General features: G+C 51.4%; 3 protein-coding genes across 3 annotated transcripts; all 3 read left to right on the top strand.

Annotated features, from left to right (window-relative positions):
• The first annotated feature begins 675 nt into the window (after positions 1-675).
• fam117aa (family with sequence similarity 117 member Aa) lies at positions 676-7,047 on the top strand. Its single transcript, XM_057014562.1, has 7 exons — positions 676-1,224; positions 2,326-2,471; positions 4,285-4,380; positions 4,471-4,584; positions 5,134-5,241; positions 5,316-5,704; positions 5,906-7,047. The coding sequence occupies exons 1-7, from the start codon at positions 1,008-1,010 to the stop codon at positions 6,117-6,119; spliced, it is 1,284 nt and encodes a 427-aa protein (XP_056870542.1). The 5' UTR covers positions 676-1,007; the 3' UTR covers positions 6,120-7,047.
• A 443-nt stretch (positions 7,048-7,490) lies between these two features.
• slc35b1 (solute carrier family 35 member B1) lies at positions 7,491-12,495 on the top strand. The gene is made up of 9 exons (XM_057014563.1): positions 7,491-7,989; positions 8,483-8,586; positions 8,673-8,803; positions 8,874-8,904; positions 9,444-9,604; positions 9,686-9,812; positions 11,153-11,259; positions 11,337-11,490; positions 11,582-12,495. Exons 1-9 carry the CDS (start codon positions 7,865-7,867, stop codon positions 11,632-11,634), a joined length of 993 nt encoding a protein of 330 aa, XP_056870543.1. The 5' UTR covers positions 7,491-7,864; the 3' UTR covers positions 11,635-12,495.
• A 305-nt stretch (positions 12,496-12,800) lies between these two features.
• ndufa4a (NDUFA4 mitochondrial complex associated a) lies at positions 12,801-14,386 on the top strand. The gene is made up of 4 exons (XM_057014564.1): positions 12,801-12,962; positions 13,544-13,632; positions 13,815-13,875; positions 14,136-14,386. Exons 1-4 carry the CDS (start codon positions 12,921-12,923, stop codon positions 14,190-14,192), a joined length of 249 nt encoding a protein of 82 aa, XP_056870544.1. The 5' UTR covers positions 12,801-12,920; the 3' UTR covers positions 14,193-14,386.
• Positions 14,387-23,871: the final 9,485 nt, after the last annotated feature.

Here is a 23,871-nt window from a genome sequence, read left to right as displayed (position 1 = left end):
TCCGCACACAGCGCACAAAATATTCTCAGATAATCGTCTCATCCCAACGTGCTGGTGTAAGCGCGAGCATGTGTTGTATCTAGAAAATCAACAAATACAAGCACGTCTAAAAGGATAAAACCAGGATCCAGATAGATAGATAGATAGATAGATAGATAGATAGATTGATTGATTTAGGATTGTGGGGAGGGTGTGAGATCTATCTTGACCTTTGACCGGAGCCTCAGTGCCGACGCTGCATGGATGCTGTTGTGTACTGGGGGGTTGGGGGGGCAACGACATGTCTCCAACATCCCATCAACGGGATTAGTATCATTTTGAGACGTGAGAAAGTGCAACCAGTTATGAGAATGCCCTGAACTCCTCAGAAATAAATTACTAGCAGTTAGTGTTAAACATGACAGACTTTGAGCTGGTTAAACTCAAGTGTAGGTGGTTGACCCCATTTAGAAGCCTGGGTCTCTGTGGGAGTCCCTGACCCACACATTAGAGGCCACACACACACACACACACACACACACACACACACACACACACACACACACACACACAGAGTGAATAGACTCAGGCTTTGGACGTGGGTCTAAGAGGGGAGGAGGAGGTGGGAGAACCGTGTCCCACATAGTGGAGGAAGAAAAGTCTCAGAAAGTGGATGGAACTTTAAGTTTTGGGAGGGGTTTCCCCCCCGACTGATGGACGCGGCGGCCAATGAGCGTTTACTCGCGTTCCGCAGCCACCAACCACGCGCCCGGACGCATCTACTCCAGGAGATGGTTCCACGGGGGTCGAGCAGTTGTGTTGTCACTGTGCAGTCAAAAGAAACCAGCAGCGATGTTGAGGGATCTCCCGCTGCCTGACGGATCGGGATCCACTTCCTCCGTTACTCTGCGCTGAAGCCCCAAAGTTCCCCCGCTCCCCCGACTCGATCAAGACGAATGGAGACCATCATTAAAGGAAGCTGGGTGCTGGAAGGGAGGCCCGATCCCAGAGCCGGATCGATGAGCTGAATGTGCGCACGGAGGAAGCCAAGCGAAGGGAAAGAAGCGGACGAGCGAAGCGGTGCGAGCGGAGCCGAGCCGAGCCGAGCCGAGCCCGGGGCGCATGTCGGGAAGGAGCGCAGCGGCACCCCGGGGGGCAGCAACCCCAGCCTGCAGCCCCTCAGAGCCACCGTCCCGTACCAGCTCCAGAGGGGCTCAGCTCTCCTCTGCAGAGAGCTCAACACGGGTAGGTGCCCACCGAGGAAGAGGAGGGTGGATGATGAGGGACGTGCAGGCAAGCATGTGGACTGGAGCGGAAAAGTTGCTGAAACTTTTTTCCCATGGTGTAAAATGTTTCTGTTCTAAATTTAGTCCTGGTTCTTCCCTGTCAGGTCTCCTAAGTATTTCAGATTCATTAATCTTTTGAGGGAGTCGGGAGGTCCGCCACCAAACCTCACGGTCAGGTCATATTTGGAGATCTTAGACGAGACATTACACATTTTGGTTCACCAAATAAGTAATGAGGGCAGATTTAACCTTGAGCTCTTTAGTTGGGTTGCAGGAACTCATAAAAACAGAACAGAAACCATGATTTTACACCGGTTGTTGTCATTCAAACGGGAAAAAACCATTTGACAAGCTGCAACTTTTTACTGGATTTGTGGTGCGAGAGGCCCAAATCCAGCCTGCTCTGAGAAAATGAAGCCAGCACCGAGGGCCGCACACCCTGAAACATAACACTGTTCTCATAATGTTATTTGGACTCTGGGTCACCCTCGTGCACTCTGACCTGCGGGATTTCTGCGGCGTGCTTGTTGCTAACGGAGCGGCGGCTCCCTCCCTCGGTTCTACGTGCTGTTAACTGATTCCATGAGAGGCACATCTGCATGCAGCCATGTTTATTTATACATCCTTTCTCGCCTGAAGCTGGTGACAATGTGCTTTTTTCTGTGTGTGTGTGTGTGTGTGTGTGTGCGTGCGGGAGGCTGTGGGGACTGTTGCCAGCGTTGTGTAGCTGGATGGATTTGCTCCAGGTCAAAGGCACAGTCCACACCTGCCAGAGATTACAAAGAGCTGCCAAGACGTGCACACGCACACTCGCACGTGCGCACACACATGCATGGTGGTGAGGAGGAAGCCTGGGAGCAATTTTGTGGAGCAGCACTGGTGTAAAATAGTTGTTTAGCCTCATAAAGAGAGTTGTGAACCGTCTAACGGGGAGGGTTACGAGCCAAACGTGGTCACGCGGGTTTGCGTCAGACATTTTGGCGAAGAGTCGGCGGACGCATGCTGGGCAGCCCCGGCGCGCTCACCCCCGTCACCCTGTGTTCTTCCTCTCAACAAACAGCGGACAGGACGGCGGCGCGCCCGCCCAAGCCCACCATCCGCCGGACCCTCTCCCTGGACACCGTCGTCGGACCCTACCTGCAGGGACAGTGGCCCAGAGACGGCGAGAGCACGACCGCGACCTGCGTCAGAGACAAAGCCACGCAGGTGAGTGATGCTGACCCCCCCCCGCTCCTCTAACAGAACCTGTTGCTTCACGTTGCAGAAATATTCTCCCTTTTATGTGAAAACCTTGTGCATATCAGATACCGGCTCCCCAGGTGTCTGGTGGTCTCAGTTCCCTGCTGCGGGTAGAACCCAGCCAACTGGAAATACTCGTTTTTGTTCGACTCCCCCCCCCCCCCCCCACCACCACCACCACCACCATCGACTGTATCTGCTCCTAACTAGTGCACAAAGCCTGGATGAACATCAGCGAGCTTCATCTTCGGCTCCTGACACAGTTTAGACTCAACCGAACCCCCTTTGCCTCCATTGTGAGGAGGAGACCCCTCCTGACCTCATTCTACAGCCACCCCATCCCCCAGCGCCCCCCTCAGCCACAACTGCCTCCTCCTGCCATCGCTCCTCTGCACGCTTTCCCCCTTCTTATGCAGAAAACTGCACTTCCTTCGCTCCTCCAGAGGTCCGACGGAGAGGACTGCGCTTATTTCCCCGGTAGACGCAGCGTTTAGAGGCGGGGCTTATTTCTGACTGCAGCCGGTCACCAGATGGCACTCACGGTTTAACCAGACTTTTATTTCTGTGGCCGTTTAAACAGAAACGAAGCGTTCATTAACGCGGCCGTGCTGGGAACGCCGGCTATTCCCTACCGAATGTTGTTCTACCTTCCAGGCTTTTTATAGGTCGGCGTGCCACAAGGTTGGCAGCTGTAACTCTACACCGACGTCGCTGCACGCCTGACCGCCGCGTTCTGACTTATTTAGCCAGGCTGGGGGCCACGCACGGCTCCAGAACGGCAGAGCGAGTCGGCCATTTCCCGCGGCCGCCGCCGGCATCGGTGACCTTTTGGAATCCAGCATTTGAAACTTAAAGAACCGGCCGATATTTGGGGCACGGGAAAGCCGGACAGGGGGCCGCGATGCTGGCGCCGAGAGGTAACGCTAGCCGCCTTATGAAGGACGCGAACAGCAGCCAGCAGATTGGATTCTTGGCGAGCGTTCGGAGCAGCTGATTTCCGGCCCGCGGAAGGCTCCACCTGATCCCGAGGGTCAGTCGGCCCAGGTCCCACCATGAACCTCCATCCTGCCGCGCAGCAGCCGCTAACGGTCGCCCAGGCGGCCTCTGGGAGAAGATCGAAAGTCAATGTGAAGAAAGCGGTACGCAGCGGCGAGAGCCTGTTTGTGGGGCTTGTTATTTTCCTTCACACTGTGTGACTCCGTGAACAACAGGGCGACTGTTGGAGGAGCACCGAGGTGTCGAAACGTCGACACTCGCGCTGTATTTATAGTCTGCGCACTGATGTGGTTTGGATGTTTTCTTCTGCGCGGTGAAGTGGGGCTGTTTTTCGCCGCCCGCCGTGGGTTCCTGCTTCTGTACAGCTGTTGTGGAGCAGGTGTGCAGGCAGCTGCACGTCTGGAGTGATCGACCTCAACAGAAGACGCGACAGGCGTCGGGATCTGCGAAGGACGGTCGACCGTTCGCGAACCCTGTGTCACGGGTCACCGCGAAAATATTAAATATTGGCGGCCAAATGACGAGTCTTCAGAATTTGATCAAAATATCTGATTTAAGAGAAAAAGCTGGAGGAAATCGGACGATTTCTTTGACAATGCTACAAAAGAATGCTGCAAGAATGCCATTTCCTTCCAATTCGAGGGGGGAAACTGAAGAAACACTGCACTCGTTTTCATAACTAAACAATTGTCAATGTCACATCCAATATTAAAACTGAGGGGAATCAGCAGCGGGTCAGTAAACAGCAAAAACACTGTTTTTATTTACTTGTTGTTCTCTTAAGACTCCGAGTTCGTGGGCTGAGGAGACTCGAGGACGCAGAAGCAGCGGGGGCCACAAGCGCTCGGCATCATGGGGCAGTGCAGAACACCTGAGGGAGGTGAGTCTTCTGTGCATCCATCTTCCTCAACAGGAAGTGACCCGAAGCTCCTGCCCATAGACCTGAAACGTCCCTCTGCTCTGCCCTCAGGTGGCCAAACTCAGGCACCAGCTGCAGAAGCGCTCCCGCCATGCCCCGCCCACAGCAGGGTACGAGCTCTCCCAACCGCCCCTGGCAGCGCGGCACGCCGCGGGCGTCACTCAGGTAGCTGCGTCTCTGGATGAGCGCCGCCATGACAGGCAAATAAACAACAGGGAGCTTTTTTTAGAGGCTGGCGTGACGTGACGAATCTGAAACCAAGGCGTCGGCCAAGAGCTAAATCCTCCTGCAGACTGAGCTGGGTGCTCCTATACAGTATCTAAATACGATTACGCTACGTAGAGCAAATGTAGATGTATTTTTAGCTAACTTGCCAAAGCAGTTGCCCACCACGGGAATATCTGGGGAGGGTTTAGGTGATGGTGATGTTCAAACTGCTGAGCTGGCAATTTTCACGCAGCATCAACGTCTGGAATCCAGGAAATCTCTAATGGTGGTTGTCAGAGCCAGAATATCTGAATGAAGCCAGAGGTCAGAGGTGAATGGCCCAGGTTCACCGGGGAAGGGGGGAGGGGCAGAAGATTGTAGAATTTTCAGATGGACCCTTTGTTTGAGGGACATTTTCCTTGAACGCACCACATCACAGCTGAAATCACCTTGGGCTGGTTAACTGATGGTTACTCGCAGTCACCAGATCTATCTCCCCCCCCCCAGACGGTGCCCCTGAACAGACTGGCCCCCCGTTTGCGACGGAGCGTCGAAGGACTGAACCTGGAGCTGGAGGAGGTGTTTGTTTCCGAGAAGTCGGGCGATCAGCATGAGGTTAGACGTCCCCCCGCGACCTTCTGCAACTTTAGTTGAAACCCCTGAATCACCGGTTTGTTTTGCTTTTCCAGATTCTGGACATCCCAGACGGCCACCGGGCCCCCGTCCCCGTGCAGAGATGCAGCAGCGGCTCTCAGAGCGAGCCCTCGCCGGGCCCCCTGGATTCTTTCCTCCTGTCTCCGTCTCAGTCCCCCTGCCCCCTCGACCCGTTGCTTCTGTCGCCCCCAAGTTCTCCTTGTGCGATCAACCCATCCTGTTTCACCCCGGCGCAGTCTCCCCGTCCCACGGGAGAGCCAGCCGAGCACGAGGCGCAGGGTCCGACCTCGTCGCTCCCGTCGTTTCCAACGGAGCCATCGCTGTTCCAGCCCTGCTCCTCCTCTCCTCGTCCCAACAAAACCTGCTCCTTCCTGCGCCAGCCTCCAGAAGGCTGCGAGCGAGTGCGCGCGTGTGAGGAAGCGCCGTAAGTTGTACTTCTTTGTCCTCACGGCCCCTCGGCTGAAAGGTTTCTGATGAACATTTAGGAAATATGAATTATATAAACGATGGCTTCCTTCTAAGAAGCTGTGTGCAGTCATATCACCACCTACTGGCGATTGAGGGTACATACGATGTACAGGGTTGAACTGCAGAGTTGTTCCTTCTTCTGCCTCTTTCCCAACAGCTCCTGCTGTCAGGATGAGCCTCTCCTTCAACCATCCTGCCCCGATCCCAATAAAGTCAACTTTACCCCACACGGAGGCTCTGCTTTCTGCCCCGTCAGCCTCCTGAAGCCCCTGCTGCCCTCCATGGACCTCCTCTTCCGTGGCCTGTCAGTCTCTCCGGTCACCGGCTGCCCAGGTCAGGCCTCCCCCACGAGGCACCTGGGCATGCAGTAGATGTTCTCCAGGGTTGAGACAAGCGGTGCTGCATGAGCCTGATGCTAACAGAGACTCGAGGATGGGCGTCATCCCAGCTGTAGCGCGCTGGTATTACTGGGATGGACGAAGACTAAGGAGTTCAGCAGAGATCTACGGCTTAGAGAACACTGCCTCGATTGGGACGTTGGTCACCTGATCAACACTTGTGAGCTGTCACGTCAGCTACATTTCAGGAAGTGTTATAAATCACTGGGAAGTTCGACTCTTCTTTAGTTCACGGCTCTGCAGTTGAGTTGAAGGGATGATTTCCTTTTCAGAGTCAAAAGCATTATTCGCTTGCTACTTTTTGTTGACTAGGGATTAGTCAAAGCCTTCCATTTTAGTGAACTGCCAACCAAAGTTGAGTTTATTCTTGAAAATCAAGGAAATTGAAATATGTTGGCCGCAGAGAAACACTTTTGCATTTTTGGCCGATAGTTTACGGAGGTCTACTTTTCTACAGTTTGATTTCTAGGAAGATATATATTTTTGTATCTTTGGAGAGGTGTTCGGCTGGCAGTACGTTTTTTTGTTCACTGAAGCCTTGAAACTGTACTTTAGTTTATCCTCTGTTGATCTAGGTGATGTTGATTAGCTTTACTTGCCTTCCGCAGGCATCCTTCTAACCAAAATTACGCAGCTAGTTTCTTGTGAATAGAAAAAAAATGTTGATTTGCTCCTGCTAACAAGCTGTTTTTTTGCAGTTATGTTCTAGCATAAATAATTAAAACATCTAAAGTAGACCCTGATGTTATTAAAAGAAAAAAAAAGACCTCATTGGCAGAGGTGTAAATGTATTTCTTAGACCCGAGAATGTGCTCTTTTCAAACTTGTGATAGTTAAAACATGTTACCTGTTATACCGCCCTTATGTAGGAAATAAAAAAAAGTCTTTTTCTGGGCGTTGACATACTTGTGATATTTGTAATTCTTGTCACTTTTCTTTTGCCCCGGTTGTTGACGGAGGCAAAGGGGTTTAAAACCAAGCCCCGCCCATTTTGTTCGAATCTACTTTCTGATTGGTCAAAAGTGTCTCGAGTCTCCCTCCCTTTGACCAATCGCTGTAATCCACATCCTTGGCCGAGCCAAAATAAACCAAGGGAGGACCTCAAACTCTTGAACAGCTGTCCTTATGATTGCCTTATACGGTAACTAAGCGGGAAAAAAATAAAATAACAGAATCTACGTTAATCTAAAATCTGTTCTCGCACATATCGTCTTATTTACACTAAATATATATTTCTGTTTTTGTTTACACGGAGGGAGTTTTTGAAATAATGATAAAAGTTGAGGCGCAGCTGCCGACACCATTGAGGTCCTTTAATTAACATAGTGTTTCTGACGTCACCGCCTTCTGTAATTAAATACAGGCTGTCATTTTCCCAATGAAAACATCGCTTTTTCTGTCATACACCGACAATACCCGCTGTTTTTACGGACAGACAGACCGTCTGGAGGTGGCAGTTGCACCAAAATGATTAATCCCAGTCATATTTCCTGATATCTGGCTGCACGGCTCGACAACAGAGCGGCTAATTTGATTATCAGTTTCGGTGGACACGTCAAGTTTGCGGCATCTGCAGCGACCATCATCTAACCTTCGGCCTTAACCCGAGCACCATTTCCGGGCTCGTCACAGACGCGATAGTGGAGCGGGACGTCGCCGTGAGAGGCGTGGGAAGCGGAGCGGTGTCAGTTGCCATACCCGGACTGGTCAGCGACAGCATGGCGGCGGAGAAAGGAGCCGGGCGAGCCGGCTCGCTGTGGGACAGTTCGCGGATACGCTTCCTGGTTTGCTTCCTCGGAGTCTTCGTTTGCTACTTTTACTACGGAATTTTACAAGAAACAATGTAAGCCCCCCCCCTTCCCTAAATTAGCCGTAGTTCACGTGCATGTGGAAGCGGGTTGCAGATGCACACAGCTGTGTCCCGTATAAAAGTAGTGGAGGTGCGAGAGAAATGCTGAACGATGTCTGATGGCGGATTCTGGCCAGTTCTGTCACTTGCATTTGTGAGTCAAGTCGCCTGATCGTGCCGTGACTCCAGCGGTATGTTCCTGTCTCATATCTTCTTTCAAGACTCGAAATCCGCCCGGTTTACTGAGTCAACCTTTGAAAGCACTGCTTTCGAAAGTATAAGTGGTCACTTACATTATCTTTACAGACATTACTGAGTCTGATTATCTGATATTTTCGATGGCAGCAACACAACTTGGAAGTGTTTTTTTTTCTTTCTTGCCAGTCGTCAGCACCTCCACCCTCCCCGCACTGTAATTTAATGACCGATGGCCTCTTGCGTGTGAAAAGGTCACGTCAGAGCTTGTTAAATCATATTCTCTTTGCAGCACTCGAGGTGATTATGGTCATGGAGACAAGAAGGAGAAATTCAGGTTTGCCAGGACGTTGGTTTGCATCCAGTGCATCATCAGTGTCGTGTTTGCAAAAATCTGTGAGTATCTGCCCAATACAGGTCACTATTAGGACAGAGTTGTCATGAAAAGTGATGGACACCTCTAATGCCATCTGTCCTTACAGTGATTCAGTTTTTTGAGGGCTCCAAACCAGACCAGACAAAGAGCTGGCTCTACGCTGTCTGCTCCCTCTCATATCTGGGAGCCATGGTGTCCAGTAACTCAGCCCTTCAGTACGTTAACTATCCCACACAGGTGAGTCTTTTAGCCGGGACACAGGAGGCCTGATGTCATTCTACCCTAACAACTGTCTCTGTTGGGTCAGGTGTTGGGAAAGTCCTGCAAGCCCATCCCAGGTAAATATAATGAGGTTCCATTTCTTGTTTTCTCCTTAATGTGATGTTAACACTTATAATGTTCACCCTGTAACTCGAATCTGAAATCCAAACTGGAAGTGCGGGTAACAAGCGGAGAGGTGCCGCGTTTTGTCCCGCTGGTGTAAATGTTAAACGCCCTCGTCTTTCTGCTACATCACTCGTCCCTCTCACCTCAGCTGTGATCCGTGTTAGTCCTATTTTAATCTGCGTCAGCGTCGCTTTCATGCTGGGGTTTGTTCATCCGTCAGGAAAATGTGGGGGCCACGTGCGCGGATGTGTGACGGGCACATCCTAGACCGGTGAATCGCATTGAAGGTCATGTTAAGTCAACATTTGGTGTGTGTGTGTGTGTGTGTGTGTTGCACCGCCACGGCTGGGGTAGCTGCTCCGTTCAAACACATGAATTAGCTGCCTTTATCTTTTTACGACGCTCACAGGCGCACGTGTAATCGCTGCCAGGGTCCAGTTTCAAAGTACCTCTGACACGTGAGCTAACCGCCGTCCGTGTGGCGTTTCAGTGATGATCCTCGGCGTGACGCTGCTGAAGAAGAGATACCCGCTGGCCAAGTACCTGTGCGTGCTGCTGATCGTGGGCGGGGTCGCGCTGTTCCTCTACAAACCCAACAAGAGCTCAGCTGTTGCGGATGATCATGTTTTTGGCTTCGGGGAGATTCTGCTGGTGAGTTAAGACGGCTTCCTCCTCCAGTTCTAATAAAGTTTAATTTAATCCGACTTTTCATTTCCGGGCCTCGTTTCGCAGCTGGTCTCGCTGACGCTGGACGGCTTGACGGGCGTGTCCCAGGACCACATGAGAGCTCGCTTTCAGACCACTGCAAATCACATGATGCTGAACATCAACCTGTGGTCCACCCTGGTGCTGGGTCTAGGTGAGCCAGATGTGTTTGGGGTTCTGCTGCCATACTGGCGGCTGGTTTAGAGGAGGAAAGGATCAGTAAAATCTCCTTTGTGTGGTTTAGTACTGAAATGATCGAAGTACATTCAACACTGATTCAGTGTTGATTCACCAAATCTAAACAAATAGAATATTACTGCATCATCATAATAATAAAACTGCATCCAGCGATAAACACGCGATGAAACCTCAACAGTAAAACACCAGAATTAAAGGAAATTGGTCTTCTGGATCGGTGCTGATTCCAGAGGCCATAACATCCAGTATGTGCCTGGATATTTCCTTATTATTTGCTTTGTAAGCATGTAATTAGTGTGTTGGTTAAAAATACACACTTAATCCATCCATATTAAAACGGCATTAGCTGATGCACAAACAGATCTTATATTAGGATGGTTATTATGTGGCGGCTGTATTAAGGACTTCTGATTTATAGCATCCCTGCTAATGTACTGCGCTGCATTCTTACACTTCATTATTTTCTGCTTTAATTCGTATTATCACACTTCTTTCCCGAGGACGAATAGCTGCCGCGATGCAGCAGATAATCTTGGTAGTCCCCAAAAAAAACAACCCCAAACAACAGCTCGTTTTTAGAGGCTCTTTCTGAAAAGGTGAACGCTAGTTTCTCAGGAGCCAAACTCATTAATTCAGTCAGGACGAAGTGCTCATTGTTATCTTTACAGATAAGCATTCCTGCACCTCAAAGCTCTCAGCTCTGGGAGGGAGTTGTTGGAATACGCTGAGAAGTAAGACACATAAAGCTCGTCCAATATAATGTGGGCCTTTCTATGGGGAGGCGCTAATGGGCTGTAAGATAAAGATCAAAAGGTCAAAATCCCTATGACGACAGGGAGGCTGTTATCATCTTTTGAACAGGCTAATTGGCAGTGCCTCCTGCCATGCCCGTCTCTCCTGCACATTCACCTCCTGCATTCATTGCCCTTATTTGACGCAGGAAGCGATACTGTATATTTCCAAGAAGTAAAGTTCATTTCCATTCCAGCTGAAGACACCCTCTGTTTTCATCTGTGGACTGCACATCCGTGCTCAAGGGCGCACCCGCCTGCTTCACAGGAAACGGGCTCTTTGATTCTGAGCTTTCCTTAAGATAGAAAAATATTCCTCTATTCCAGCTCTGACAGGCTGACAACTAACGTGTTGTTACGGTGTTTTGCCACTAGGTGGCCCTATGAGCACGCTCAAATCTGCTGCTGTGGCAAGGAGACGCACATTAAAAAAAGCACCTTTTTTTTGATCGTGATGATCTTTTCCTTTTGTATTTCTTCATGCTTTCATCTGTTCTGCTGTCAGCCGTCCTGTGGACAGGTGAAGTCTGGGAGTTCCTGAGCTTCACTGAACGTTACCCGAGCGTCATCTACAACATCCTGCTGTTCGCGGTGACCAGTGCTTTAGGACAGGTGGGTGGCTGGACCGAGGACGCACGGAACCCTGCTGAGATCCTGCACCTCCAACTGACCTTGTTTTACATGTCCAGACCTTCATTTTCCTGACTGTGGTCAACTTTGGACCTCTGACCTGCTCCATCGTCACAACCACAAGGAAGTTCTTCACCATCCTCGGCTCAGTTCTTCTGTTTGGCAACTCCATGAGCACCCTGCAGTGGACCGGCACCATCCTGGTCTTCCTCGGTGAGTCAACTCACACTTTTTTGAAGTCCAGCTAATTGTCAGATGTCCCCGTTTGACTCAGTACTTTCACTCTTTGGTTCTTTCACTTCAGGTCTTGGATTCGATGCTAAATTTGGCAAACCCCCCAAGAAGACGACACATTGAAAGCAGCAGCCTCTGGGAGGTGGCGAGAGAGAAACATTGCACATCAAGGAAACGCTACAATAGCCAGAGTCTTATTTTCTGGCCACGTCCTGCACCAGACAAACGTGCCTCTGATTTGTTTAAATACAGTTCATACTTCCTGTGTCTGAGAGACGGTTCTGGTCGTCAGCTACCCTGGCTGTTGATACGCCCAGAGACATTTTACGTGGCCGCAAGTCCTAAATGCACTTTTATGGACATTTAGCATCTTTATTTGACCCTAAGATACTAATCATCATCGTGTGCTGGAGAAGTGAGTGACTTTAGGGTGCAGGTGAAAAAAAACCCCAGTATTTAGGTGAATTATTGTTGATCTGAAACCAGCTGACCAACCAGCTTTTACTCCTGAACTGTTAAATGAAACAGTTTCTTGATACTTGTCATTTATAAATTATCAAGGTGTACATGTAGCCTGTCATGTTTTGTTTACTTTTACTCTATTTGTTTTAACGGTAATTTACTTAATTGTTGAAAATAACCATTCATAAAAAGGGAATTTGAGATATACCATTGTAATATTTGTCTGCCTTTTTAAAAAAAAATCAGTGGTTTGGTTCAGAACTTGGAAATAGCTCCGTAATTATCAACAAAGGTTGACATTTGGAGCTGCAACACAAATCTACCATCATATCTTCCCTTTACTGAAGGATTCGGCTCTTTTAACCGGTTCCTAAAATATCATGTAAAACAGCGCCCCCTGCTGACGCGCTGGCCCACATGTCATCTCATTAACAGCCAGCGCGGAAGTTCCTCATTTACATCTGCGAGAGAAATTCCCATTACACCGCGGACAATAAATATTGATATTTTAACTATCTGGAACGAATCTAATTATTTCAGTGTTAAGTTTGCGCGAATAAAAACTTTAGATTTAATAATCATCGTCACTTGTGAAAGTAGCAACAATTGATGGAATTCGAACGTCATCATCATTGCCCGAATAAAATGTTGACAAAAGCAAAGCTTAAAAAAACCCCAAATGATACTGACAAAACAGACAATTTTCCACTTTTATAACATACATTACCATAATCGCTTTAAATATACTCAAATTATAATTTATATATATATTACTGTTGTTATTTTGAAGTATTTTAAGAGCTGTTCAGGCAATATTGAAGCATCCTAAAACAGTGCTCTCGGCCTGACTTCCGACAGGATCTGGCAGATTAAGAAGAGCGCCGTCTTGGCAAGACTGACCATAATCCCTTTATTTTTGTACGAATCGCGACAAACGAGCTTCGGAAATGCTTGCTGTTGTCCGTAAACAGTTAAAAAGCCATCCTGCTGTAAGTTTATTCCAAGTAGTTTATATAGAAATATATATGCGAAACGTTCCCGGTGTAAATTCAAACTGAAAATTTGAGGCTAAGTTAATTCGCTAAAGTAGCGCTGCTAGCATTATGTTAGCATTCCGGATCGTTGACCTCACCCACTCCTAGGGAAAAAATAAAATGCACTCAAATTTTAACGGCATTCGCTGGCAAAAATGTATTTCCCACTAGAATTACTTGTTAAAGAGGCAAAGTCCAACTGATGCTAGGTCAAAACAGGTCACAATTTAGGGAAGTTGGTCACGAGAAGTGTCCGTCGTGCTGAAAATAGCATCTGTTAGCAGGTTGGTTAGCCTTAGCATTGGATATCACGCCTGCAAACTAATAAAGGATTTCAGGAAAGTGCATATTATGGAGCAAAAGGATAGCTGTGCCACGATTGCAATTAATGAGCGTAAACACGTCATGAATAAATTCGATTTCGAGGGTTGAGATCAGTTGCAAAAAAGCCTACACGCAAGTTCTGCCATAAGAAGGTGCATTGTGACCTTTTCACAACCCTGAACATTTTTTAATTCTGTTCCTGCCACTTGCAGCTTATCCCTCTATTATTCTTCATCGGAGGAGGCACGACCATGTCCTTGATGTACCTTGCGCGCCTGGGCTTGAGAAACCCAGATGTCTGGTGAGGATTTGAGTTATGATGCAGGAAATTGTTGTTGACCGTCATTGCTCTCGTTTCACAAACGTGGCGGGTGCAAGTGCAGATGAAGTTTAGACTTCAGTTTAACGCCATGGCGGCGTGATTAACATCATGGAGTCGGGGTTTTGTCCGGGAAGGTTTCACTCATCCGTTGTCGTCCACAGCTGGGATCGCAAGAACAACCCGGAGCCCTGGAACAAGATGGCCCCAACTGATCAGTACAAGGTTTGACAGTCAACGTGTGTCTGACGTTTCTGAGCTGGAAAGTTCTGCCAGACTTTAGAAGCTGGCATCGCTCTTCCAGCACTGGCTCGTTCATCCAGTCGGATTAATTAGATTATACAATCTGGTTAACCCTGGCTTGTTTTAACCAATCCCATAAAGCCGTCGGTGTTGGTAACGAGGCTTCAAAATAAGACGAGAGGAATGAGTGTGACGAGCGAGTGTTGACACCAACCGACTCATGTGAAACGTGTGTGTCTCAGTTCTTCACCGTCAACATGGACTACAGCAAGCTGAAGAAGGAAGGACCCGACTTCTAGATCGCTGCTGCTGGACTGGGGGCACGAAGCTGGCCGGACCCGCCCAGCTGGAATTGGGATTACTGGGAGATGCAGAGGCGAAACCCGCACAAGCATTCTTATTTAAGTTTCCTTCTCATTGCATCCCACCTGTAAAACGTTGTTACACATTACCTGGTTGTTAATAAAGTCTTTTCTCCCCCAGACAGAGAAAAGAGCTTGTTTTCTTTCTAATTAGACCTTCTGTCCCCGTCCGGACCGTCTGCGGGCTTCCTTTATCCGCATTTGTTGCTTTTGCCTCGTTGGCTCGGCTCCAGATTCACACACAGGAAGTGACGTCTGCGTGATGAGCGCCCCCTGGTGGCCGCGGGCGCGCACCACACGATGTTTCACATCCCCAGGGAGAGGAAGGCCGGGTCACCTCCGAGCGGCTGAACCCGGTTCTGAGGAGCACCGGCGGCTCCTGGAGACGGGATCATTCGGGATTCTCCGGGCGGAATGCCATCGCTCGCATCCAGGCGAGCAGGAAAATGTCAACAGGTTGTTCGGTTCCACGCGACGCTCGGAGGAATGCGACAAGGATCAGCAGGAAATATCAAGGAGGCCTTCGTGGTGGAGCAGGCGGCGACACACACATGCGGATTTTTGGGGCAAATCGTGTCCGGTCGTCTCGGATCTAATTCCGATTCTGGGTCCAGATCACGACCCGGTTTGAGCTCGGCCAGCGGCGGTTCTGGACGTCAGTCCTCCCAAGCTCAGGTCAGCGTTCGGGTCGGCGTTTGACGGACGGCTGCGGGGCTCAAATGGCGCCGTGGCGGCGAAATCTCCCGGGTGGGAGAGTGAGGCTAATGTGACCTGCTCCGCCTCCCGACCTTTGACCCGTGGGTCGGACCCAGCCGTTCCCCGGCGCGCTGCAGAGGTAACGGCGGAAAAATAATGAGGGGAGCTAACGGGAGGAGAACGGTCTGGCAAAGGTCAGGTGACAGGTGCTTTCTGGACCCCCCCACCGCCACCGCCACCGCCCCTCTCTCTAAACGCCCCCACAAAGCCCCCCCGCTGTGAGCCGTGTCGACTAATGAGTAGTAACCTCTCCCTGTGATTCTCGCCGAGCCAGCCGCTCTCATTTCCAGCCATTTGTTGTCCGCCTCGCCGCCGCCGCCGCCGCCGCCGCCGCCGCCTTCCTCTTGTTCCCGCTGAGCTCCGCCGCCGCTTCATCTCCTTCCCGACAGCGGGGGAGAGAAACCCACCTTGATCCTTCAGCTCCGTGGGCCCGGGTGACAAAGTGCCATTTGCAGCCGATGCGCCCAAAGGTCAGGGTTGTCGATGCGTTTTTGCATGAGGGATTGAGCGAGGAGGCGGCGGTTTAACGGCCACGCCAACGGGAACGCCGCAGGTATTAATCACGGCGATATCTCAGGGACACAAGTTGTGTCTGGTTTATGTGGCGTTCAGGAGCGCGCATCCGTCACCTGCGAGTCCATTCAGCATGTTTGAGGTGTCTCATAAACACAAGGTCTCCGCTTCGCTCCCCGAAACCGCCGCCGCCGCCGCCGCCGCATCTTGTTCCGGCGTCCTTGAGCGAGACGGCGAATCCAGATCGAAGGCTCGCCGTCACGCGAGGAGCGAGGCTTAATTCAAAGGTGTTTAACGCCTCGGGTTCCTCCAGCAGCCATGTCGGAGCCCAGTTACCATCATGTTTGGCATCTGTGTTTTGATGATGTTGTTGTTGTTGTTGTTTTTTTTTTTTCCATCCGTGTTCTGAAAGCAGGTCAGAATTTAAATAGCTGAAAATAGAACATCTGGCTGGGCCTTGTCAGTCAGCAGTGCGTAATGAAATATGGAAATTGGGGCACTCTTCAAAGAGACGCGGGCCTGTCGGTGCCGTCCTGGGTCTCCAGCAGGCCCCTGGAAGCCCCGGCGGGGCCCCGCCCCTCTGGAAAGTGTGCTACATTTCCAGGTGCCTCCGCTGCAGCCCAGTCCAGCGCTGGTGCCAGCTCGTTAACGCGCGCAGCCTGGCGGAGCTGGCAGCTGGCATCATTAGACTTCAAACCCTCTTTCGACCCGGGGTGCTGCTGTGGGGGGGTGGGTGGGGGGGGGGCCGCCCCCTCCTCCGCCTGCCAACAGCTGATTAGAGCCGCGCCGATGCTAGCAGCGCGCAGCACGCGCTAGCCAAACAGCAGCCGCACCCCAGGAACCGTGTCAGGCGACGACACCAGCAACTCGCCACCGCCAAACGGACCACGGTCGTCCTTTGTGTTGCCTGTATTTATGATATGTGGAGTTTTTTTCCCCCTTATTTGGATTAATTTCCGGATTCAAACTTTTGCTGGCTCGGTCCGTCAACCAGCTGCAAAAGTGCCTTTCGGCGATGCGATGAGATCGGTGGCGCCGGCTCTGGCAGGCGTGATGTCATCCCGGGGCGCAGAGCGCGCCGCGGAGCTCTGCTAATTGTTTATTTAGTATGTTTGTGATGCCGAGGCGGTCAGGAGTCAACAGTCGCCACAACTGGCCGAAGAAGCCGCCCAACAGCAGCGGGATGACGGGGAACCTCCAGCCATCCCAGAATATGCACAGCTCGCCACAAATCGTCCCTCTGGACGCGTTTAGCATCAACGTTCAAACTCGCTGTCTCAAATTCTGCAAACATGAATTAGCTTAGCGCCAAGGCTGATAATAAACACGCCCTTAGCTTATGCTAAGCTAACGGAACTTTTGCCTTCTCCGGAACACGTCGCTACGCTTTTCCCACCTTCTCTGTCTTTTGTGCCTCCCTGCCAGCAGATAAATGGGCACTATTTTTTGTGCGGCTGTGATAAGGTATAAGGCTGCGAGCGCGCTCAGTCAGAGCCGACATCCGGCCCGGACGCTCTCCTGATGCGATTTCCTTCGGCAGATATTGCCTGAAAATAGATTGTTGCCCATTTCTTCTCATTCGCTGCCTTTCAGAACGATAAAACCCGATTTCATTTGCACTCAGTCAGAATCAGGTGCGGCGCGGCGCCCGGATCTCACCGAACCCTACGGGTCACGCGGTCCCGCCGGAGCCACAAACCGGTTCTGGCTCCATTATCATCCTTTTGTCTCCTCGTGTTTGTTCTTTTCTCCTCCCCACAGCGGCGAACAAGCAGGGACTCGGTAATTTCCACTGCGTCTGAGTCATGAATGATAATGGCTTGATTATTTGGTGAAAATTGGTCTCTTTAGATTCATTTCATGTTTGGTGATAATTGAGGAGCTTTGTCGGTGCAGATAACGCTAAACTGAAGACCGGCCGCCTTTGTGCGGCGCCGAGAAACCAGCCGGCGTTTTTACAATGAGGCGCAGCTTTAAAGGGAATTTTAAATAAAGGCTTCCCACAATACCGCCGATGAATCGGGCAGATGGTGAAGAATTCGGAATTTTTGGGATCTGGGTGACCTTTGGATGGAGACCCAAGGTCGTCGCATCTGTGATGACCGCCGAGCGAAATCAGCCAAGGGGACTTTAGTTTAGCGATAAATTCACCTTAATTGGGGTCACAAAGCTTAAATTTAGCTGAGCGCCAAGATCTGCAGTGATCGGTTAGCTAGTGCTAGCGTTAGCTTTAGCGTTAGCCACCATCACATCCGCAGACGTGCATCACGTGGCACAAACGGCTCCTCCGTCCGGGGCGACGCGGCTCCACATCAACATGTAAAACGTGTCCCAAATGTGGCCCCTCCCACACTGGGACTGGGTCTGAAGACTTCAAAGCTGTCAGTGCGACCTTGGGGGGGGGGGGGGGGGGGGGGGGGGGGGGGGGGGTCCAGCTGGTGGCGCGCTTCATCCCGCAGCTGTTGCAGGCGTCCATGTGGAGGCAGCAGAGAGTTTGTTGTAGGAACAGGCGAGGGGGGCGACCCCCGCTCTGTAAGCGATTGACCCTCGTGGCGTTGGCGGGGGGGGCCCTTCCTCACGCGTCCCCCCCCCCCACGGCCAGGGAGGAAGAGCGCTCTGAACAGACTGAGGCAGCATCTTTGCGACTGGAGCCGGAACCTTCGGACTCCATCTGTCGCCTCCTTCGGTGGAGACGAGGGAGCCGGCGGAGAGGCGGAGACAGGTGCCCCCCCCCCCACCAGCTGGCGGCTCAACCAGCATCTGCCCACGGCCTCATCAACGTTCCCTTCTCCTCATCCTCATGGCTCAGACAGCCCCCAGCACCCCCCCCCCCCCCCCCTCCTCCGCACGTGTATGTGTTTTTGGTGGGATGAGGCGAATTTGATAAATGATTTTCGCCGCCGCCGCCGTTTCCAATCTGCACTCCTGCTACTCAATCCCAGATCAATCACGGCTGAAATGAAGTCGGAGCAGCTGGACGGAAGCTGTCAGAGGACAGAATTCAGGAAAAGTGTTTCATGCTGGTTGAAACCGTGTGAGACGTGGACAGTTTCCGTCCACTAAACGCTCCGCCGGGCCGGTTGGAGGCCTGAGAGTGACCACGAGACCAAAGTGACCACGAGACCGTCTGAGAGTGACCACGAGACCGTCTGAGAGTGACCACGAGACCACCTGAGAGTGACCACGAGACCGTCTGAGAGTGACCACGAGACCATCTGAGAGTGACCACGAGACCAAAGTGACCATGAGACCGCCTGAGAGTGACCACGAGACCGTCTGAGAGTGACCACGAGACCGCCTGAGAGTGACCACGAGACCGCCTGAGAGTGACCACGAGACCAAAGTGACCACGAGACCATCTGAGAGTGACCACGAGACCGCCTGAGAGTGACCACGAGACCACCTGAGAGTGACGAGACCACAGTGACCACGAGACCGTCTGAGAGTGACCACGAGACCGCCTGAGAGTGACCACGAGACCGCCTGAGAGTGACCACGAGACCGCCTGAGAGTGACCACGAGACCAAAGTGGCTAATTTAGTTGAAAATTGATACAAAGTTGGGGGATAAAATATTAAGCAAGACAATCCAGCACGTCTGATTAGGCCGCGTGTAGCCAATTAGGCCGCCAGCGCGTTAGCCTAGCGCGGCGCGTCCTGACTGGACCGCGCGCCTGCAGCCGTCAGTCACAATCAAGTCGCATTTAATGCGCCGGTAAATTGCAGGCGGAGGGTGAAACGGGACAGAAACGGCGGCTTCGGCGGCCGCCACGACAGAAGATTGATCGCTCGGAGAAGCCGCGGCCGCCGGTGTAAATATGAATCAGAACAGGTGACATTTACAGCCTCGCGCCGCCGCTCGCGGAGGGACGTGGAACGGCTGCGGCGCCGTAATTGCGGCTGGAATCTACTGTAGCTCATTAATGCCGAACCCGAGGCCCACTTGACATTTTCCTTTGGACTCGGCTGAAGGTTTCCTTTGTTTACGACCCTGCTCCGGCGCCAAATATCAGCCCCGGAGTTTCAGGGAAGAGCGGCCTAATTTATAAGAGGGATCCACATTTCCCGGAAAGGTGGTGGGGGGGGGGTCCTCTATGTTACTATATGTTACGCAAACTCGCCTCCACAAATGAACTGGAAATAAATCCAAGACCAGCCGGAGATCCGCGCGTAACCGCTGCATTTGAAGTCTCGACGTGGTGCCGGCGCCGGCGCCGCTGATGTTCGAGGCGAGTGGCGGCGTACAAAGGGAGGCGGAAACGGGAGGAAACATTCTGTCCCTGTTTTGTTTAGGTGTGCACACGAGCTCCTGCTGGGTTTAATCTCAGCTCTCCGTGGACCCCAGTGTCCTTCCATCCCCGTGATTAGCCGTAATAAACATGCAGTCGGGTTTTGTCGGGCCAGACGGCTTATTTGCCGACAGGAGCCTCAACAGGTTTAATAACAGAAAAGCACACGACAGTTTTAGCCACCACTTCCTTCCTTCCTTCCTTCCTTACTTCCTTTATCCCTTATAGACCAAACAAACTGCTTCCGCTCCAGAATGTTGCCATTATTGTCTTATTATTGTGTAACTGATCAATAATTACACACGTTAAAAGATTCACCAGCAGACGTAGAGCTAAAACAGCTCCCCCGGTGGTGGGCGGCAGTACTGCAACAACAGTTATGTTGTGTTTAACGATGTAAATGCTTGTGAAAGTGAGGCAGGAGCTTCTCCCTTTAGGTCCTGGCTGCCGTGTGGGCGCCGCTGAGGCCCGGCGGCCTTTTCGACCCCGGCTGGACGCCCCTGCGGTTGCCTTCCCCATCACATCTATCAGTGCGATTGTTAGCGTGATTGATCGTCAATCCGGAGCATTAGCGTCTGCCCCTCCGCTCTGCTATTACAATCAGCTGCTCGGCAAAATCACCCCTCCCAATTCATCCCACATTTGGTCCGGCCTCGTTGTTGGGAAAACAACTCGCAGCTACGCGAGAATTCTGCATAAATTCATTACTCAGCGTAATTAAAATCCTACTGATCCAGCCGCCAGTGACCACGTTCAGGTCCGCGGTAAATCTGGCCCCTTCACTTCCGCTTTCCAGAGGTGTTGGGCTTAATTCTGCCGTCCCAGACGGCTGAATAATTCATGAACGCATTTAAAAAAAAACCCCGCTGTAGTATGAATTGCTAAATAAAGCAGATCGTGTGGCTACATAAGGAAAATTAAAACGTGCAAAGGATAAAATGGAATAAAATGTGCGGGGCAGAAAACAGGACATAAAGCCGCTCTTTGTGTTGCCCTCCTGCACACTCGGGCATCAGCGTTTCCTCGGCTAATGTTAACTGCAGTCATAAATATGTGACAGGCTCCCACATCCCAAATTAAATGAGGCGCTTATATGTATTTCCGTGTGTGATAACACACCTCTGTGAGCCCGCGGGGCTATTACGGATGCTCCGGAGCGTCTTATTTCTCCGGCAGGTATCAACAAGAGCAGGCGGAGAAAATGACACGGGGCAAAAATAGGCCGACTCCTGGAAGTTTGCCGGAGCCTCTCGGATGTGACAGACATGCAATGTGGACACTTCGGAGGGATAAACGGGAGATTTATGTGGGCGAAACCCGCCGCGCTCACGTGCGTTCGAGCGCCGAGGAAGAGACAAATGTGGCGAATTTGGCACATTTGCGGCGGCCTGATCCGATTGCTGGTTATTGCCTTCATTTGTTTCGGGTCTTGTGGCGACCGGAGGTGATTGGCAGCCCCTCCAGGACGCTCTGTCACCCTGGACTCCTCCTCCCGTCATCTGTCATCTTTCTCCGGACATATTAGATCATTGATTCTGAGAGGGAGCGTGTCCGTGCACATGTTCCTGGGAAGGATGGGAGGGGGGCAGTTACCAAATGGAGCAAATAAAAGCCACAATAAAAGCAGAGAAATCCCAGTTTGTAACCATCATAGCAACCAGCGGCGGACAGTTCAGGCCCAGATTGCAGTTATTAGCGGCTAAAATAGCCTCAGGCGGAGATGATGAGCGGGGAACCGAGGTTTGCTGCCATTCTTTCTTCATCGGCTCCCTCCATCAGGCTCGTGTGAGAGACCGGAAAAGCCTGGAGACAGGAGAAAATGGGAATTTGACTCATGTTTTTCTGCCTTTTACGCCCGTTTGTGTGTGTGAGACCGCCCACAGACGGGCTCCATTCCGTCTGCGCCTGTAATCAGCTTAATTTATCATCACAGCTCCACATCGAGATTGTTTAAGATCTTCCCTGCAGGTAAAATATGCAGGGTTCATCGCGTCTCCTCCGATGCTGTGAGTACACTCTATGCTAATGCTAATTTTTCCATCAATTAAAATTCACTCACCCTGAAAGTGATGGTAAATTGCGTAAAAATTTCTGCACGCTAGAGTTTTGCCCTTAACCAGGAACTGGGTGATTGGTGGAGTTATTGTATATTCATGAAGTGGGAATAGGCCCGGTCGGTTTTATTTATTTCTTTTTTATCATCTCTGCCGCTGATTGCTATCATCAGGCACAGAGATTGCTGCTCCAGAGTGGCGAGACGAGAGGACGGACGGTCGGTTCAGCGACGCGGTGGAACGTAAAGGTCTGGGTCGAGCGGCCCGCCGTGTCTCTTCTCTGAAAGGTTTAATAGCATTTTTGGAATCGTTAAAAAGGAAAATCGGTGGCTGGCGTCATCCAGTCGAACCACCGCCTTCCTTTGTGGTGCGTTTAGGTGCTCCGTGTCCTGCAGGAAACCCACCCGCTGATGGGGAATCGATCCCAGCCACGTGCACGGCAACACCTGTGCAAGTCTGAGTGCTTCGGCGAAGGAAGCCGCCCGGCTGCGACTCCCACGACAGCCTGCGGGGGGCGCTCTCGCGGAAAAGAGCCACGTGCCCTTTAGTCAGCGTTCGCTCGTGCGAACGCACCGACAACGCCGCCGCCTCAGTCTCCGCTTATCACTTCTGAGCGATCCCTCTGTTTTTCTATTTTAGTTTCCATCTGTTTGTTTATCTCGATCCCTTCGCAGCCCCCCGCCCCCCCACCCCTTTTCCTTTTCCTCCTGCCTGCAAACAGAACCGGTGCCAAGAACAGCTCTGTTGGCCTGCTTAGAATTTACATATGTAAATGAGAGCCGGTGCTGCTCGTAAATTTGCAATTAAGCAAACAGCCGGAGCCTCCGAACGCCGCCGCCTATTACTTTACCAATAATAGCGTTTCTTGAACGCTGCTTTCTATATGTAACATGCATATATCACCATCCGGGTCAAAGCCTTTGATTACTGCGTTCACGAGACAAGCCCGACTTCCTGTTTGTGCTTTAAATATTTAGAGAATTCATCAGCTCGAGCTCATCAAAGGGCCGTAAATCCCATTTACATACTGCACCAAAGAAGTCCATTAATGAACCACAGGGGTCAAGAGGTCAGCGGAGCTGTGGCGGATCAAAGTGCTCGGACAGAAACGCAGCGCTGTCGTGAGGATCAGTATCAGGTTATTTGGGTCGTGTGGTTCCGAGAATTCGCTGCCCGCTTGAACTCATCTCAATTAGTTGCCTCATGGAACGCTCAAACCCAGTTTTCAGCCTGGATTTCCTTTTTCTCCTCACCCAGAAAGTTTTTGGGGGGCCTTGTCTTGGACGGGGAGATAAGGAGGTCGGCCTTCCCGCTCCTCCAGCACCGGCGAGGCGGCTCTGACCCACGACCCGAGTGAACGTCCTCCAACATCTCCTGGATGACTCCTCTAAAGAGGGAATCAGAGGAGGGATTCAAAGCCCGTTCGGTGGTCTTGGCAGCCTTGTGTAGTCGATTCAGGTCACTTGTGTTTATCCCGATTGGGGTTTTTTTTGCTTCCCGCTTCTTCTTTTTTTTCCTGGCACACATTTGGTGAGTTTCTTTCCCGTAAAAGATATGACTTATCGGCTCCAGCACGTTGTTTAAAATAAAGAGGTGGAAGGCTGGAAAAACAGGCCAGATAGCTGCGAGTGGGAGCGGACCGGAATCGAAGGATTTGTGTCCAAGCGAGATCTAGTTTACCAGACAAGCATCTTCTCAAGCCCCTCCAGAGGGACGCGGCCGGCGGCGGCTGAAAGCAAGGGAAAGTTTGACACTTCCGATCTCAAAACGCACAACCAGCGTCGCATTAAAGCTCTGGAGGGCGTCGGGTGGTCCGGATTCCCGAATGGCCCTGAAGGTTTGTCGGCGAGAAACGCGGAAATACTCGGAAACAGACGAGTTTATAGGGCGGCGGTAGCTCAGCCTATTGGGAACTGGGCTGAGAAGCGGTGGGTTCTCGAGCCCCAGTGCAGACAAAACATGGAAAAGGTGCCAGAACACCTTCAGAGCACTGCCGAGGTACCTT

This window comes from Takifugu flavidus, chromosome 18 (genome assembly GCF_003711565.1).
Source record: "Takifugu flavidus isolate HTHZ2018 chromosome 18, ASM371156v2, whole genome shotgun sequence".
In the NCBI taxonomy this organism is placed as follows: domain Eukaryota; kingdom Metazoa; phylum Chordata; class Actinopteri; order Tetraodontiformes; family Tetraodontidae; genus Takifugu; species Takifugu flavidus.
Note: the sequence above shows the minus strand (reverse complement) of the source record. Positions and strands in the feature narration are given on the sequence as shown.